Consider the following 18,752-nt stretch of genomic DNA (forward strand, 5'->3'; position numbering starts at 1 on the left):
ACACCTTAGCCAAATATATTTAAACTCAGTTTTTCACAATTCCTGACATTTAATCAGAGTAAAAATGACCTGTCGTAGGTCAGTTAGGATCACCACTTTATTTTAGAAGGTGAAATGTCAGAATAATAGTAGAGAGAATTATTTATTTCTTTCATTACATTCCCAGTGGGTCAGAAGATTACATACAGTCAATTAGTATTTGGTAGCATTGTCTTTAAATTGTTTAACTTGGGTCAAATGTTTCGGGTAGCCTTCCACAAGCGTCCCACAATAAGTTGGGTGAATTTTGGCCTATTCCTCCTGACAGAGCTGGTGTAACTGAGTCAGGTTTGTAGGTCTCCTTGCTCGCACACACTTTTTCAGTTCTGCCCACAAATGTTCTATTGAATTGAGGTCAGGGCTTTGTGATGGCCACTCCAATACCTTGACTTTGTTGTCCTTAAGCCATTTTGCCACAACTTTGTAAGTATGCTTGGGGTCATTGTCCATTTGGAAGACCCATTTGCGACCAAGCTTTAACTTCTTGAGATGTTGCTTCAATATATCCACTTAATTTTCCATCCTCATGATGCCATCTATTTTGTGAAGTGCACCAGTCCCTCCTGCAGCAAAGCACCCCCACAACATGATGCTGCCACCCCCGTGCTTCACGGTTGGGATGGTGTTCTTCAGCTTGCAAGCCTCCCCCTATTTCCTCCAAACATAATGATGGTCATTATGTCCAAACAGTATCTTTGTCCCCATGTGCAGTTGAAAACCGTAGTCTGACTTTTTTATGGCGGTTTTGGAGCAGTGGCTTCTTCCTTGCTAAGCGGCCTTTCAGGTTATGTCGATATAGGACTCGTTTTACTGTGGATATAGATACTTTTGTACCTGTTTCCTCCAGCATCTTCACAAGGTCCTTTGCTGTTGTTCTGGGACTGATTTGCACTTTTTGCACCAAAGTACATTGATCTCTAGGAGACAGAATGCGTCTCCTTCCTGAGTGGTATGACGGCTGTGTGGTCCCATGATGTTTATACTTGTGTACTATCGTTTATACAGATGAACGTGGTACCTTCAGGCATTTGGAAATTGCTCCCAAGGATGAACCAGACTTGTGGAGGTCTACAATTTTCTTTCTGAGGTCTTGGCTGATTTCTTTTGATTTTCCCATGATGTCAAGCAAAGAGGCACTGAGTTTGAAGGTAGGCCTTGAAATACATCCACAGGTACACCTCCAATTGACTCAAATTATGTCAATTGGCCTATCAGAAACTTTTAAAGCCATGACATCATTTTCTGGAATTTTCCAAGCCGTTTAAAGGCACAGTCAACTTAGTGTATGTAAACTTCTGACCCACTGGAATTGTGATACAGTGAATTATAAGTGAAATAATCTGTCTGTAAACAATTGTTGGAAATATGCCTTGTGTCGTGCACAAAGTAGATGTCCTAACCGACTTGCCAAAACTATAGCTTGTTAACAAGAAATTTGTGGAGTGGTTGAAAAACAAGTTTTAATGACTCCAACCTATGTGTGTGTAAACTTCCAACTTCAACTGTATGATCCAGATACCTACATCACATCTTACACCCTGGGGTTCGACACTTCCCCTACACTACCACCACACCACGTCTTGGAGGATGTATATTGGTGTAGAGTAAAGTTTCCCCTAGAAGCTGATCCTGTGTCAGTTTTCTATTTCCCCCACTAATGGTTAAGGTGATGATTTGGTGATGGGAAGCTGATCCTAGACCTGTACCTAGGGGAAACTTCATCCCGGAGTTTTAACACTACCACACCACATCTTAAGAGTGTATATTCATGCATTCGTTGTTGTTCTTTATTATTACATGTTGTGATATCCATTTGGTATAACTGGAATCCATCCTTGTGGTGTAAATATGTCCTGAGAAGTTCATCCATATGTCAACTAATGGCATCTGTATGTCAACTAATGTCATCTGTATGTCATCTGTATGTCAACTAATGTCATCTGTATGTCAACTAATGTCATCCTTATGTCAACTAATGTCATCCTTATGTCAACTGTATGTCAACTAATGTCATCCTTATGTCAACTAATGTCATCTGTATGTCAACTAATGTCAACTGTATGTCAACTAATGTCATCCTTATGTCAACTAATGTCATCTGTATGTCAACTAATGTCATCCTTATGTCAACTAATGTCATCTGTATGTCAACTAATGTCAACTAATGTCATCCTTATGTCAACTAATATCATCTGTATGTCAACTAATGTCAACTGTATGTCAACTAAGGTCATCCTTATGTCAACTAATGTCATCTGTATGTCAATTAATGTCATCTGTATGTCATCTACAGTATATGTCATATGGCAAAGTTCATCCAAATATCACCATGTGACCAATTTTTTTTTTTAAGTGTCTTATTGGCCGTTTGACCAAAGCATGCACGAGGACACACAAACAAGACAACGCTGCTCCGTTGATGAAAATATTATCGCTTAAGAAGAGCTGACCATACTTACTGTAGATTGCTGTTTTAATTACAATGCCAAAGGAATATGTATACTTGTTTTGTTGGCTGTGTTGGGTTTTACTGGATGTGTCCCAAACGGGACCCTCTTCCCTACATTGAACACTACGGGCCCTGGTCAAAAGTAGTGCACTATGTAGGGAAGAGGGTCCCGTTTGGGACGAGGCCTGTGTATATTGACATGTATTACAGCCTACTGTACTGTTTATCGTTGTATTATAAAATCTCGCAATTATAGGGTTGGGACCAATCCAAACGTACAGTTAAATTGAAAATTCCCTTAGTCAGGTTAGGATTTACTCCTGAATCTAGAATTATACGACTGTGTATTTTGTTTTCTGTTGTTTTTATTTGATTTATTGAAAAAAATCTTTTTGTAAAAAAAAAACATGTGAGACGAGTACCATAATTAATAATACTATTTCAACTACCGTGTGTTTCGAGTCGTGTGTGTGTGTGTGTGTGTGTTCATGAGTTGTTGTGATTTATATTGTCATATAGCGTAACTAATAGTGAGGTAAACAGAGCGGAAATGAAGAATAGCGAGAGAGACTGTGTGTGTGTGTGTGTGTGTGTGTGTGTGTGTGTGTGTGTGTGTGTGTGTGTGTGTGTGTGTGTGTGTGTGTGTGTGCGTGTGTGTGTGTGTGTGTGTGTAATACACTGAACAAAAATATTACCACAACATGCAACAATTTCAAAGATTTGACTGAGTTACAGTTCATATAAGAGAATCAGTCAATTGAAATTAATTCATGAGGCCCAACTCTATGGATTTCACATGCAGATATGCATCTGTTGGTTACATACACTACATTACCAAAAGTATGTGGACACCTGCTTGTCGAACTTCTCAATCCAAAATCATGGGCATTGATAAGGAGTTGGTCCTCCCCTTTGCCGCTACAACAGCCTCCACTCTTCTGGGAAGGCTTTTCACTAGAACATTGCTCTGGGGACTTGCTTCCATTCAGCCACAAGCATTAGTGAGGTTGGGCACTGATGTTTGGCGAATAGGCCTGGCTCGCAGTCAGCATTCCAATTCATCACAAAGGTGTTCAATAGGGTTGAGGTCAGGGCTCTGTGCAGGCCAGTCAGGTTCTTCCACACCGTTCTCAACAAACCATTTCTGTATGAACCTTGCTTTGTGCATGGGGGCATTGTCATGCTGAAACAGGAAAGGGCCTTCCCAGAACTGTTACCACAAAGTTGGAAGCACAGCATCATCTAGAATGTTTGCTGTAGTGTTAAGCTTTCCCTTCACTGGAACTAAGGGGCCTAGCCCAAACCATGAAAAACAGCCCCAGACCATTAATCCCCCACCAAACTTTGTAGTTGGCACTATGCATTCGCGGAGGTAGCGTTCTCCTAGCATCCGTCAAATCTAGATTTGTCCGTCCGACTGCCAGGTGGTGAAGCGTGATTCATCACTCCAGAGAACGCGTTTCTACTGCTCCAGAGTCCAATTGCGGGCTTTACACCACCCAATGCCGACGCTTGGCATTGCACATGGTGATCTTTGGCTAATCGGCCATGGAAACCCATTTCATGAAGCTCCCGATTTAACAGTTCTTGTACCGACGTTGCTTCCAGAGGCAGTTTGGAACTCGGTAGTGAATGTTACAACCGAGGACAGATTATTTTTATGTGCTTCAGCACTCAGCGGTCCCGTTCTGTGAACTTGTGTGGCCTACCACTTCACGGCCGAGCCGTTGTTGCTCCTAGACATTTCCACTTTACAATAACAACACTTACCGTTGACCGGAGCAGCTCTTGCAGGGCAGAAATTTGACAAACTGACTTGTTGGAAAGGTGGCATCCCATGATGGTACCACGTTGAAAGTCACTGAGCTCTTCAGTAAGGCCCTTCGTGTTTGTCTATGAAGATTGCACGGTTGTGTGCTCAATTTTATACACTTCAACTATGACAGACAAAATGAGAAGAAAAAATCCAGAATTTATTTGCAAATTATGGTGGGAAATAAGTATTTGGTCACCTACAAACTAGCAAGATTTCTGGCTCTCACAGACCTGTAACTTCTTCTTTAAGAGGCTCCTCTGTCCTCCACTCGTTACCTGTATTAATGGCACCTGTTTGAACTTGTTATCAGTATAAAAGACACCTGTCCACAACCTCAAACAGTCACACTCCAAACTCCACTATGGCCAAGACCAAAGAGCTGTCAAAGGACACCAGAAACAAAATTGTAGACCTGCACCAGGCTGAGAAGACTGAATTTGCAATAGGTAAGCAGCTTGGCTTGAAGAAATCAACTGTGGGAGCAATTATTAGGAAATGGAAGACATACAAGACCACTGATAATCTCCTTTGATCTGGGGCTCAACGCAAGATCTCACCGCGTGGGGTCAAAATGATCACAAGAACGGTGAGCAAAAATCCCAGAACCACACGGGGGGACCTAGTGAATGACCTGCAGAGAGCTGGGACCAAACAAAGCCTACCATCAGTAACACACTACGCCGCCAGGGACTGAAATCCTGCAGTGCCAGACGTGTCCCCCTGCTTAAGCCAGTACATGTCCAGGCCCGTCTGAAGTTTGCTAGAGAGCATTTGGATGATCCAGAAGAAGATTGGGAGAATGTCATATGGTCAGATGAAACCAAAATATAACTTTTTGGTAAAAACTAAACTCGTCGTGTTTGGAGGACAAAGAATGCTGAGTTGCATCCAAAGAACACCATACCTACTGTGAAGCATGGGGGTGGAAACATCATGCTTTGGGGCTGTTGTTCTGCAAACGGACCAGGACGACTGATCCGTGTAAAGGAAAGAATGAATGGGGCCATGTATCGTGAGATTTTGAGTGAAAACCTCCTTCCATCAGCAAGGGCATTGAAGATGAAACGTGGTTGGGTCTTTCAGCATGACAATGATCCCAAACACACTGCCCGGGCAACGAAGGAGTGGCTTCGTAAGAAGCATTTCAAGGTCCTGGAGTGGCCTAGCCAGTCTCCAGATCTCAACCCCATAGAAAATCTTTGGAGGGAGTTGAAAGTCCGTGTTGCCCAGCAACAGCCCCAAAACATCACTGCTCGAGAGGAGATCTGCATGGAGGAATGGGCCAAAATACCAGCAACAGTGTGTGAAAACCTTGTTTTTACAGAAAATGTTTGACCTCTGTCATTGCCAACAAAGGGTATATAACAAAGTATTGAGATAAACTTTTGTTATTGACCAAATACTTATTTTCCACCATACTTTGCAAATAAATTCATTAAAAATCCTACAATGTGATTTTCTGGATTTTTTTCCCTCATTTTGTCTGTCATAGTTGAAGTGTACCTATGATGAAAATTACAGGCCTCTCTCATCTTTTTAAGTAGGAGAACTTGCACAATTGGTGGCTGACTAAATACTTTTTTGCCCCACTGTATGTGGAGGTTGTCCCACTCCTCTTCAAATGGCTGTGCGAAGTTGCTGGATATTGTTGGGAACTGGAGCATCCCAAACATGCTTAATGGGTAACATGTATGGTATGCAGTCCATGGAAGAATTGGGGAATTTTTAGCTTCCAGGTATTATGTACAGACCCTTGCGACATGGGGCACATGCATTATCATGCTGAAACATGAGGTGATGACAGCGGATGAATGGCAGAACAATGGGCCTCAGGATAGGCCAATGGGCCTTTCCATCTCTGCGTTCAAATTGCCATCATTACAATTAAATTGTGATTGTTGTCTGTAGCTTTTGCCTGCCCATACAATAACCCCATCGGGGCACTCTGTTCACAACGTTGACATCAGTAAACTGCTCGTCCGCACAACGCCATAAACGCTGTCTGCCAGCTGCCCGGTACAGTTGAAACTGGGATTCATCCGTGAAGAGCACACTTCTCCAGCGTGCCAGTGGCCATCAAAGGTGAGAATTTGCCCATTGAAGTCGGTTACTACGCCGAACTGCATTCAGGTCAAGACCCTGGTGAGGAAGACGAGCACACAGATGATCTTCCCTGAGATGGGAAAATCATTATTATCTGGCAACAGCTCTGGTGGACATTCCTGTAGGCAGTATGCCAATTGCACGCTCCGTCAAAACTTGAGACAGCTGTGGCATTGTGTTGTCACAAAATTGCACCATTTAGTGGCCTTTTCTTGTCCCCAGCACAAGGTGCACCTGTGTAATAATAATCATGCTGTTTAATCAGCTTCTTGATATGCCACTCCTGTCAGGTGGATGGATTATCTTGGCAAAGGAGAAATGCTCACTAACAGGGATGTAACCTATGATAGTTGTATCATCTTTAGATCCTCGCCTCTGTCAACATTTCGAATGGATATTAACATCTCTGTTCATGAAACCGCTGCCGTGTGCATTTTAGAATGGCGTTTTGCCGTAAAAATGCATTCTGGAACATTTGTGCATTGGCCCTTCACATTGCTGCGCCTAGAATGTGAAGAAATAACAGTTGATCAACATTTTTAAACATTCTGATCTGTTCCATCAGCCTTGTTAATTGATTCGGTCTATACCTCCCACTACACTATTTTGATAATGCATCGTGGGGATTAAGAAGTGAGAATACGCAATGCCCATAAAAGGGTACCCGAGTATACCTTCAACTAGTGGTGTCAGCTAATACAGGACTAGGAAAGGCCTAGTGCACTACTTTTTGGGAGGGAAGTATTTTGTATTAATATTTGTTTTAATTCAACACCTCTACTTCCCACAGCTATGGAATCACTATTAGTGTAGCAGGGAGTACCTTCCAACATTTGACCCGTTTCTGCCTGGCTAGAGAAAGAGGTGAAGAAAGAAGGGAAAAGACAAATGAAAGAAAGCCCTCCCCCCCTCCGACTAGTTTGACCCTGCAAGGCAGAATTTTTTTGTTTGTTTTCCTAAATGTGGGTGGGGGAGGGTAAAGGGAGGGAGAAACAGCTGATTATACTTCCAGGGACACAGACATGATGAACCTGACACACACTCTCTTTTTCTCTCCGTCTCTCTTTCCTCTCCTTCATCCATCTATCATACAAGCCTTAATGAAACACTTATAAACATCGGTCTGCTATGAGGGGGTTGTGGAAAGGAAGTGGTCTGACCTAACTCAGGAGGGAGGGAAAGAAAAATAGAGGGAGAGACTACAAGGAAGAAGGCACCAACTCGACTACGGAAGAAGAGGCCTAAAATCCCCACAAGGTGTCCCTATTTCGCGCTCACGTGCAGTAAGAACGGGAATCAACAGTTGTGTTGGTAGGCAACTGCACATAAGTTATTGTAAGTACAGTATTTTAGTTCCCTTATAGAAAAGTGATCATGTTATTATATTCGTTGAGTTCATATTCAATACAGTAGAATAGGATATTGAGGGGGGGGGGGGGGGGGGGGTATTCAGTATGATAAATGTGGTTTGCCAACAGTTGCTTGTTGCATATTTGTTGTAAACGGGGTGAGTCAGAAGAACAGTTAAGTTGAAAGTTGATCCTTTTAGCGGACCTGAGGATCCCCGATAACCTACTCTGTGCCACTAACACGGTTTCTTCAGCTGGTAGCTTGAAACTGTCACGTCAACATCAGTCGGTGTCATGTTCATTAGAAACCAAACAGAATGAAACGGGGAGGGATTTAGCTGAACATGTCCGAAACGTTTATTTTCAGTTACAAAACGTTTTGTTACATTTAAAAACGGTGTGCTCTAGGCTATGACCTGAGCTGTCTGAACAAAAGACATACAAACAACCAACGGGAACAACTTATATTCCAAAGAAGATGACATAGGTTTATGGCAAGCTCTGAACATTCTGCATATGTTTTGAATCTTAACTTGTAAGAACTGAAGCGTCGTTTTCCGTAGACGTCGGATTACAAAGAAACCAACAACTTCAAACAATTACAAATAAACAAACAACTTCAAGTTTGCATGAACGTTTGCTACGTTGCGGAACGGGTTGTACTCGACACGTTCCACCAAAACGTGATTGTACATTATTGAACTTTTGATGTACGGTTTGTCCCGTTTGGTGGGTGTGACGCGGTGTCTTGAAGCGACGAGTGACGTGTTTTAACACTTCAGTGGCCATGCTGACCAGCCAGCCGCTGACAGCGTTCCCCAACCACTCCCAGTTTTTCAAACGATTGTTTAGTGCTACAAAAGCGAACGCAAAAACGTACTGAACGCAGACCAGGAAATGTAGTCATTTGTCTACTGTCCACAGAAATAATTAATCAATCGTTGTCACAACTTGGCTAAGCGCACACATACAAAGGTATTGCTGTGATTGTATTTCGTGTAGGGAATGTCAATTTAGTAAAATAGAGTAGTCTAGAATTGATCATAATATAACCCGATCCCGGGGGGGATTACCATACAATATTAACACTAGCCTGAACGGTAAAGCGTTTAAACTGTGTAACAATAATCAGCTGTTGCAGACAATGTTACAAATGTAGCAACAACACTTAGTTTACTGTATCCGCTTATCAGGTGATCATGTGTCTAGAGTTACATTGTAACTTGCTTACTGACTCATTCACTGATGTTGGTACATCAGCAGTTACAAGGTAGCAGCAGCAGCCAGACGTGTGAGAAGCTACGGATAGATAGATAGATAGATGTTGGTCTCCTGTGAAGTTTAGCCTACTCCGTTATAAGGTAAACGTGTAACATATGTTACCAGTTTCAGGGAAGGGACGTTGTTATTCGTTTAGAAAAGTGGAGAGTGTGTGTGGATAATCGATTATATCGTTGTGTTTTGTTATCGTTTGCATTTTTTACGACCCACCAGTGTTTGTCTTCAGCATAGGATATCAAGAAATCTATTGATTGAGCAAAATGTTTTGCCTTCTCTATAGCGATATATAGGGCATTGGGTTGAAATGGCTAAATACGTCCCGACAACTACATTTGTGTAAAGGGGAAGTAGCCTACGATATGTCAAACCGTATTTAACTTCGTTCTCTTGTCTGGTGAACTAGACATTAGTCAAGCCGGGGAGAACAGTTGTAGCGAGATTATCATTGTTTTTCAAGGCAATGTTTCGATATTGGAAGAATTTATATAGAAAATACACATCGAATAACGACCGAGGTATATGCAACTTTAAGTTAATACTTATGGAGATGTTAATTGAAACGTATAATCGAAACATGTTCTTACTCCATTTATAGGCGCTAGAATGGACAACGCTGGGTTTTGCAACGAGACCTATGAAAGCCTTCACAACCCGGCTAGCGATGATGAGTTGGTCGATGTAGCGGGAGCCACGCTCGATTTCTCCAGCACGGAGGACGTGCCACCTCTAGACACCGAATACGGCTCAGGTACGCGCCTACACTACCGGGGGGAGAGAACTAGACGCTATGAAATGACATTAGGGGAGTCATTGCTGTGTCTGTTTGTGAGTTACAACTGTTTGTATGTTGGGTCTTCTCGAGTGGGGTTAATTCAAGACATGACAGTTGTCTACAGAGACTACTTTGATAAACTATCGCCCTCATGCAGCTGCATGATTCTTCATTCATTCTGACAGTAGCCTAACGCTGCCTGGATACTGGTGATTCTTTGATGATGTCACAGCCCCTATTAAGCCTTATTTGAAACGTGTCTTTCTGTTCCTGTGGTCAGGCCAGGGCTCATATCCGTAAAGCATCTCACTCCGAATAGGACTGCTGATCAAATTTTCTTGGTCACGTACACATGATTAGAAGATGTTATTGCGAGTGTAGCGAAATGCTAGGATCAGTGGACGGGACGGGATGTGTACCTAACATAGCAGGCATAAAATACACTCCTGGAACTAGGTCCCCCACTTTCTGGGCTGCGTTCAGTACCTTTTTGCTTTCTGGAACATTCAATTGAAAGGAAATGGTGCTGTACTGAACGGCCAGTTTAAAAAATAAAAACGTGGAGAGGTTGGGGAATGGTGTCCACAAGGCCACTGCCCCATAAATCAGCACTCCTACTCGGAGGCTTTGTGGATAGTACCCATGTGTCTGGTCTGTGGTCAGATTCTAACCCTTTCACCCTACTCATTCACAGAGAAGCTTCTCTCCACTATGTAGTATTGTCTTCTGTCCTCACATGAATCATTTGTCTTCTGTCCTCACATGAATCATTTGTCTTCTGTCCTCACATGAATCATTTGTCTTCTGTCCTCACATGAATCATTTGTCTTCTGTCCTCACATGAATCATTTGTCTTCTGTCCTCACATGAATCATTTAGTGTCTTCTGTCCTCACAGGAATCATTTAGTGTCTTCTGTCCTCACATGGAATCATTTGGTGTCTTCTGTCCTCACAATAATCATTTGGTGTCTTCTGTCCTCACATGGAATCATTTGGTGTCTTCTGTCCTCACATGGAATCATTTGGTGTCTTCTGTCCTCACATGGAATCATTTGGTGTCTTCTGTCCTCACATGGAATCATTTGGTGTCTTCTGTCCTCACATGGAATCATTTGGTGTCTTCTGTCCTCACATGGAATCATTTAGTGTCTTCTGTCCTCACATGAATCATTTGGTGTCTTCTGTCCTCACAAGAATCATTTGGTGTCTTCTGTCCTCACATGGAATCATTTAGTGTCTTCTGTCCTCACATGAATCATTTGGTGTCTTCTGTCCTCACATGAATCATTTGGTGTCTTCTGTCCTCACATGGAATCATTTAGTGTCTTCTGTCCTCACATGGAATCATTTAGTGTCTTCTGTCCTCACATGGAATCATTTAGTGTCTTCTGTCCTCACATGGAATCATTGGGTGTCTTCTGTCCTCACATGGAATCATTTAGTGTCTTCTGTCCTCACATGAATCACTTAGTGTCTTCTGTCCTTAGTATTTCCAATATATATTCCTAATAACATAATATATTCCTTGCTCTCTGATATGTAAATGGCCAATTTAAACTGCTCTTTAAACTTCATACTCCTTTGGAATAAATGTTCATCTGCGTAGCCTAGCGACAGCTCCCCTATCACCCGTCTGTTACCGTGGTAATTGTCAGTCAATAATTACACCAGATTACACTGTTACAAGACCAAGACTAAATGTTGATTTCCACGGGGTCAGGTGAGGGGGAAGGTTGGAGAGAGAGATGGTGAGGGGGACAGAGGCAGACCGATAGAGGGGGAGTTTAATGCAGTACTTTTTTCTCTCTATTAAACTCAATTCAACATGCTTTATTATTGGCATGACATAAGTATATATTTGCGTTGCCAAAGCAGCATTTTGAACTGTGCGATTTGTGGCCTTCTCATTCATCTAAGCCTGTACAAATCACCCTCCTTCCTTCCTCAGTTCAGCATGACTCCCCTCTTACGACATCTCTTACTGGAACCTACCCCCCCCCTCCCCTCCCCTTGTTTCTCTGGGATCCTGACTAACACATTGGACTCGTTTCATTTTAGGGGCTACAGGCTGTTATATGAGGGAAATGTAGTCAATACCATATTTCTTACTCCTGTCCATTTATAGATCTGTGAACACCGACTGTAAAGGGCCTAGAGAGCAAGGGGCTAGTCTACCAAGAATCAAAATGAAACTGAGCCAGGCAACCACAAGAGCCTCCCCCACGTCTCACTTTTGTCACAGTTCATTGGGTCACACAGCCCATGTCACACAGCAGCCATTACACAAAACCCCAGCCTTAATCTATTAGACGCTATTTCCCAAGGCCACCAAGGCCCTTGGCCTATCAGAAACTGTTTTCCAAGCCCCTCAACCTATCACAGGCTGGTTCCCAAGCCCCTCTCCCCAACACACTTTCTATACTATGAGTAAGTTTTCCAGAGTAGGGAAGTGTCTCCCAGTTAGTATTAGCCAGAGTGTGGCTGGTGGATTCCCAATGAGATGGATTGGGAGTCTTGGGGACAGAAAGCGTATGAGAACCTTTTGATGGAAGGGAGTAAGATTAAGGACCCTGTCTTTCAAAGATAATTTGTAAAAATCCAAATAACTTCACAAATCTTCATTGTAAAGTGTTTAAAACACTGTTTCCCATGCTGAATGAATGAACATGCACCCGTGGAACGGTCGTTAAGACACTAACAGCTTACAGACGGTAGGCAATTAAGGTCACAGTTATGAAAAAACTTAGGACTGTAAAGAGGCTTTTCTACTGACTCTTCAAAACACCAAAATAAAGATGTCCAAGGTCCCTGTTCATCTGTGTGAACGTGCCTTAGACATGCTGCAAGGAGGCATGAGGACTGCAGATGTGGCCAGGGCAATAAATTGCAGTGTCTGTACTGTGAGACGCCTAAGACGGCGCTACAGGGAGACAGGGCGGACAGCTGATTGTCCTCGCAGTGGCAGACACCTGTAAAAACACCTGCACAGGATCGGTACATCTGAATATCACACCTAGGGGACAGGTACAGGATGGCAACAACAACTGCCAGGAACGCACAATCCCTCCATCAGTGCTCAGACTGTCCACAATAGGCTGAGAGAGGCAGGTCCTCACTTGACATCACCGGCAACAATGTCGCCTATGTGCACAAACCCACCAGACAGGACTGGCAAAAAGTGCTCTTCAATGACGAGTCACGGTTTTGTCTCACCAGGGGTGATGGTCAGATTCACATTTTATCGTCGAAGGAATGAGCGTTACACCGAGGCCTGTACTTTGGAGCTGGATCGAGGGGGAGGGACCGTCATGATCTGGGGCGGTGTGTCACAGCATCATCAGACTGAGCTTGTCACTGCAGGCAATCTCAACGCTGTGCGTTACAGGGAAGACCTCCACCTCCCTCATGTGGTACCCTTCCTGCAGGCTCATCCTGACATGACCCTCCCGCATGACAATGCCACCAGCCATACTGCTCGTTCGGTGCGTGATTTCCTGCAATGCAGGAATGTCAGTGTTTTGCCGTGGCCAGCGACGAGCCCGGATCTCAATCCCCCCAAGAAATATCTGGGAACTTGCAGGTGTCTTGGTGGAAGGGTTAAAGTTTGCTGAAAATAAATGCAGATGACCGTGAGAGGACGTTTCTTTTTTTTTTTTGCTGAGTTTATTCTTGTTTAGGCCCTTAGCTTTGGCGTCTAGGTCAGTTGGACGCTACTTCTAATTTTTTACTTCCTTGGCTAGTTTCTCGGCTAGTTCCTTGGCTAGTTTCTCGGCTAGTTCCTTGGCTAGTTTCTCGGCTAGTTCCTTGGCTAGTTTCTCGGCTAGTTCCTCTGTTCTACCGAGCTTGTAGAAAAGGCAATTTCTTCTTCAGTCACATGTTTTCCTGAAGTGGACCAATAATAATTACAGTAGCATGACTTGGGTAGTGTCCCAAATGGAAGCCGACTTCGTGATTCGTGCACTACATTTGACTAGAACCCTGTGGCTTCACTTGTAACCAGGTCCACTACCTAGTGCATTGTTACTAAAAGGCGATACAGTGTCAGTTGAGACTTGATCCTGTTTTGTGAGAGGTGTAAAATAAAAAGGATCATTTTCTAACTAAAATCTGATCTTACTGTCTTACATACTGACCACATCGCTCGCCCTCCATCGCTCGTATGTTTGATTTTTGTCCACCCACACCAGATGCGATCAGGACACGCAGGTTGAAATATCAAAACGAACTCCGAACGAACTATATTAATTTGGGTACAGGTCGAAATGCATTAAACATTCATGGCAATTTAGCTAGCTAGCTTGCTGTTGCTTACTAATTTGTCCCGGGATAAAAACATTGGGTTGTTATTTTACCTGAAATGCACAAGATCCTCTAATCCTACCATTAATCCACAAATGAAAGGGTACACTGAGTTTGTTTTCTCGCCATCTCTCCTCCTTCAGGCTTCTTCTTCTTTGGACTTATACCTCACACAAATTATCAAGGAACCTACCAGGTACAACCCCAAATCCGTAAACACGGGCACCCTCATAGATATCATCCTAACCAACTTGCCCTCAAAATACACCTCTGCTGTTTTCAACCAAGATCTCAGCGATCACTGCCTCGTTGCCTGCATCTGTAATGGGTCTGCGGTCAAACGACCACCCCTCATGACTGTCAAACGCTCCCTAAAACACTTCAGCGAACAGGTCTTTCTAATCGACCTGGCCCGAGTATCCTGGAAGGATATTGACCTCATCCCATCAGTAGAGGATGCCTGGGTATTCTTTAAAAGTACCTTCCTCACCATCTTAAATAAGCATGCCCCATTCAAAAAATGTAGAACCAGGAACAGATATAGCCCTTGGTTCTCTCCAGACCTGACTGCCCTGGACCAGCACAAAACATCCTGTGGTGTTCTGCATTAGCATCGAATCCTGTGATATGCAACTTTTCAGGGAAGTTAGGAAACAATATACACAGGCAGTTAGGAAAGCAAAGGCTAGTTTTTTCAAATAGAAATTTGCATCCTGTAGCACAAACTCAAAAGTTCTGGGACACTGTAAAGTCCATGGAGAATAAGAGCACCTCCTCACAGCTGCCCACTGCACTGAGGCTAGGAAACACTGTCACCACCGATAAATACATTATAATTGAGAATTTCAACAAGCATTTTTCTACGGCTGGCCATGCAATCTGGTTTCTGAGCTAGTCATGGGTGCACCTCAGCCACGCTCAAGGTTCTAAACGATATCATAACCTTCATCGATAAGAGACATTACTGTGCAGCCGTATTCATCGACCTGGCCAAGGCTTTCGACTCTGTCAGTCACCACATTCTTATCGGCAGACTCAACAGCCTTGGTTTCTCAAATGACTGCCTCGCCTGGTTCACCAACTACTTCTCTGATAGAGTTCAGTGTGTCAAATCGGAGGGCCTGTTGTCCGGACCTCTGACGGTCTCTATGGGAGTGCCACAGGGTTCAATTCTCGGGCCGACTCTCTTCTCTGTATACAGCAATGATGTTGCTCTTGCTGCTGGTGATTCTCTGATCTACCTCTGCGTAAACGACACCATTCTGTAAACCTCTGGCCCTTCTTTGGACACTGTGTTAACAAACCTCCAGACGAGCTACAATGCCATACAACTCCTTCCGTGTTCTCAAACTGCTCTTAAATGCAAGTAAAACTAAATGCATGCTCTTCAACCGCTCGCTGCCTGCCCGTCCGGCATCAGCCAATGAAATTGCAGGGCGCCAAATACAAATCAACAGAAATCCAATAAATCAAATTTCTCAAACATACAAGTATTAGGCACCATTTTAAAGATACAATTCTCGTTAATCCAGCCACAGTGTCTGATTTCAAAAATGCTTTACAGCGAAAGCTCTACAAACAATTATTGTAGGTCACCACCAAGTCACAGAAAAACCCAGCCATTTTTCCAGCCAAAGAGAGGAGTCACAAAAAGCACAAATAGAGATTAAAATGAATCACTAACCTGATCTTCCTCAGATGACACTCATAGGACTTGTTACACAATACATGTATATTTTGTTCGATAAAGTGCATATTTATATCCAAAAATCTAATTTTACATTGGCGTGTTATGTTCAGTAGTTCCAAAACATGAGGTGATTTTGCAGAGAGCCACATCAATTTACAGAAATACTCATTAGAAATGTTGTTGATAAATTGAATTGTTATGCATGGAACTTTAGATAAACTTCTCCTTAATGCAACCACTGTGTCAGATTTTTTAAAAACTTTACGGAAAAGCATCATCTGTGTACAGAGCTCAGAACAGCCAAACAGCCAAACAAAATATCCGCCATGTTGCGCAGTCAACATTAGTCAGAAATAGCATTATAAATATATCACTTACCTTTGATCTTCATTAGAATGCACTCCCAGGAATCCCAGTTCCACAATAAATGTTTGATTTGTTCGATAAAGTTCATAATTTATGTCCAAATACCTCCTTTTTGTTTGGGAGTTTTGTAACCAAATTGAAACGAGCAACTTTCAGCGGAAAGGTCGGACAAATTCCAAAAAGTTATATTACTGGTCGTAGAAACATATCAAACTATGTATAGAATCAATCTTTAGGATGTTTTTATCATAAATGTTCAATAATGTTCCAACCGGAGAATTCCATACCTCTCATGTGAATGCGCGTGACTGAGATCGAGGCTGCTGCCAGACCTCTGACTCATTCCCCTCTCATTCGGCCCCACTTCACAGTAGAAGCATCAGACAAGTTTCTAAAGACGGTTGACATCTAGTGGTAGCCTTAGGAAGTGCAACATAACCAATATCCCACTGTAACTTCAAATCATCAAATCAAATTTTATTTGTCACATACACATGGTTAGCAGATGTTAATGCGAGTGTAGCGAAATGCTTGTGCTTCTAGTTAAGACAATGCAGTAATAACCAACAAGTAATCTAACTAACAATTCCAAAACTACTGTCTTATACACAGTGTAAGGGGATAAAGAATATGTACATAAGGATATATGAATGAGTGATGGTACAGAGCAGCATAGGCAGGATACAGTAGATGGTATCGAGTACAGTATATACATGAGGTGAGTATGTAAACAAAGTGGCATAGTTTAAAGTGGCTAGTGATACATGTATTACATAAGGATGCAGTCGATGATATAGAGTACAGTATATACGTATGCATATGAGATGAATAATGTAGGGTAAGTAACATTATATAAGGTAGCATTGTTTAAAGTGGCTAGTGATATATTTACATAATTTCCCATCAATTCCCATTATTAAAGTGGCTGGAGTTGAGTCAGTGTCAGTGTGTTGGCAGCAGCCACTCAATGTTAGTGGTGGCTGTTTAACAGTCTGATAGCCTTGAGATAGAAGCTGTTTTTCAGTCTCTCGGTCCCAGCTTTGATGCACCTGTACTGACCTCGCCTTCTGGATGATAGCGGGGTGAACAGGCAGTGGCTCGGGTGGTTGATGTCCTTGATGATCTTTATGGCCTTCCTGTAACATCGGGTGGTGTAGGTGTCCTGGAGGGCAGGTAGTTTGTCCCCGGTGATGCGTTGTGCAGACCTCACTACCCTCTGGAGAGCCTTACGGTTGTGGGCGGAGCAGTTGCCGTACTAGGCGGTGATACAGCCCGCCAGGATGCTCTCGATTGTGCATCTGTAGAAGTTTGTGAGTGCTTTTCTTCAGCCTCCCGAGGTTGAAGAGGCGCTGCTGCGCCTTCTTCACGATGCTGTCTGTGTGAGTGGACCGATTCAGTTTGTCTGTGATGTGTATGCCGAGGAACTTAAAACTTGCTACCCTCTCCACTACTGTTCCATCGATTTGGATAGGGGGGTGTTCCCTCTGCTGTTTCCTGAAGCCCACAATCATCTCCTTAGTTTTGTTGACGTTGAGTGTGAGGTTATTTTCCTGACACCACACTCCGAGGGCCCTCACTTCCTCCCTTTAAAAACTACAAACCTCAGATTTCCCACTTCCTGTTTGGATTTTTTCTCAGGTTTTTTGTCTGACATATGAGTTATACTCACAGACATCATTCAAACAGTTTTAGAAACTTCAGAGTGTCTTCTATCCAATACTACTGATAATAATAGGCATATGTTAGCATCTGGGACTGGGAGTAGGAGGCAGTTCACTCTGGGCACGTCAGTCGCTCTTCGTCCAGACGTGAAAATGCTGCCCCCTATCCCAAAGGAGTTTCACGGTGCTTTACCACCTCCAACTGGACTGGGCAGCGCGTCACAAATGGAACCACGTTTTATTTTAGCGCCTAGCCACGCAGACGTTCGCCAGCGGTGTTGATTGAATAACATGTCTGTGTACATTTATTTAGCAAACGCTCGCACGCGTAACGCTGGCTGTGTGGTCTTCATGTTATAGAATGATAATTGCCTGAAATAGTTGTTTCCAATAATATTTGTCCTCATTACACAACTGCGTAATTGTATTTTATTATGTCTTATCAGTAGTGGTACATATATTGCATATTGCTACCATTTACAGTCCATTATCCACCCCATCTCGCGTGTGTGTGTGTGTGTGTGTGTGTGTGTGCGCGCGCGCTGGAGGTCCGGAGTCCATGTGAGTCACTGCTGCACTGAGTTTTTTTTAGGTTGTTGCAATGAGATGAATTGTTAATTTTTAAACTTCTCTTCTGTCAGCTGATTCAGCATACTGAGCTGATGTTACTGAGGAGCTCTATCACTCAACTCATTGGGGCTGTTTCCCCGGAACACATTTTTGAATGGATAATCTATTGCCGGGGAAACAGGCCTGTAGAGTGTCACTTCAAGTTAGAATCATTAACACAAAAAATTAGTTTATTTTTATTTTTTTAAGGTTGTGTGTGTGTTTGCTCATCTGTGGTCCTGGACTGAGCTGTGGCTTTCCTATAACCTAGATTTTGGGGTTCAGATCAGCTATTTTAACACTGTGGGTTGAAGCAT

General features: G+C 43.0%; 1 protein-coding gene across 4 annotated transcripts in view; it reads left to right on the forward strand.

The window, feature by feature from the left end:
• Window positions 1-7,391: 7,391 nt before the first annotated feature.
• LOC110531415 (H(+)/Cl(-) exchange transporter 5) overlaps window positions 7,392-18,752 on the forward strand; it is a 40,629-nt gene continuing 29,268 nt past the window's right edge. The window contains exons 1-2 of one of the 4 annotated variants that reach the window (XM_036987266.2): window positions 7,392-7,742; window positions 9,633-9,785. In XM_036987266.2, coding sequence (XP_036843161.1) covers window positions 9,641-9,785 — 145 coding nt within the window. In that variant the 5' untranslated portion in view covers window positions 7,392-7,742; window positions 9,633-9,640. Of the gene's footprint in view, window positions 7,743-8,536; window positions 9,553-9,632; window positions 9,786-18,752 lie in introns of those variants that run through there. The other 3 variants (XM_036987267.2, XM_036987265.2, XM_036987264.2) reach the window with 3 other exon arrangements.

This window comes from Oncorhynchus mykiss, chromosome 9 (genome assembly GCF_057628025.1).
Source record: "Oncorhynchus mykiss isolate SJ-2025 chromosome 9, ASM5762802v1, whole genome shotgun sequence".
Lineage (NCBI taxonomy): Eukaryota > Metazoa > Chordata > Actinopteri > Salmoniformes > Salmonidae > Oncorhynchus > Oncorhynchus mykiss.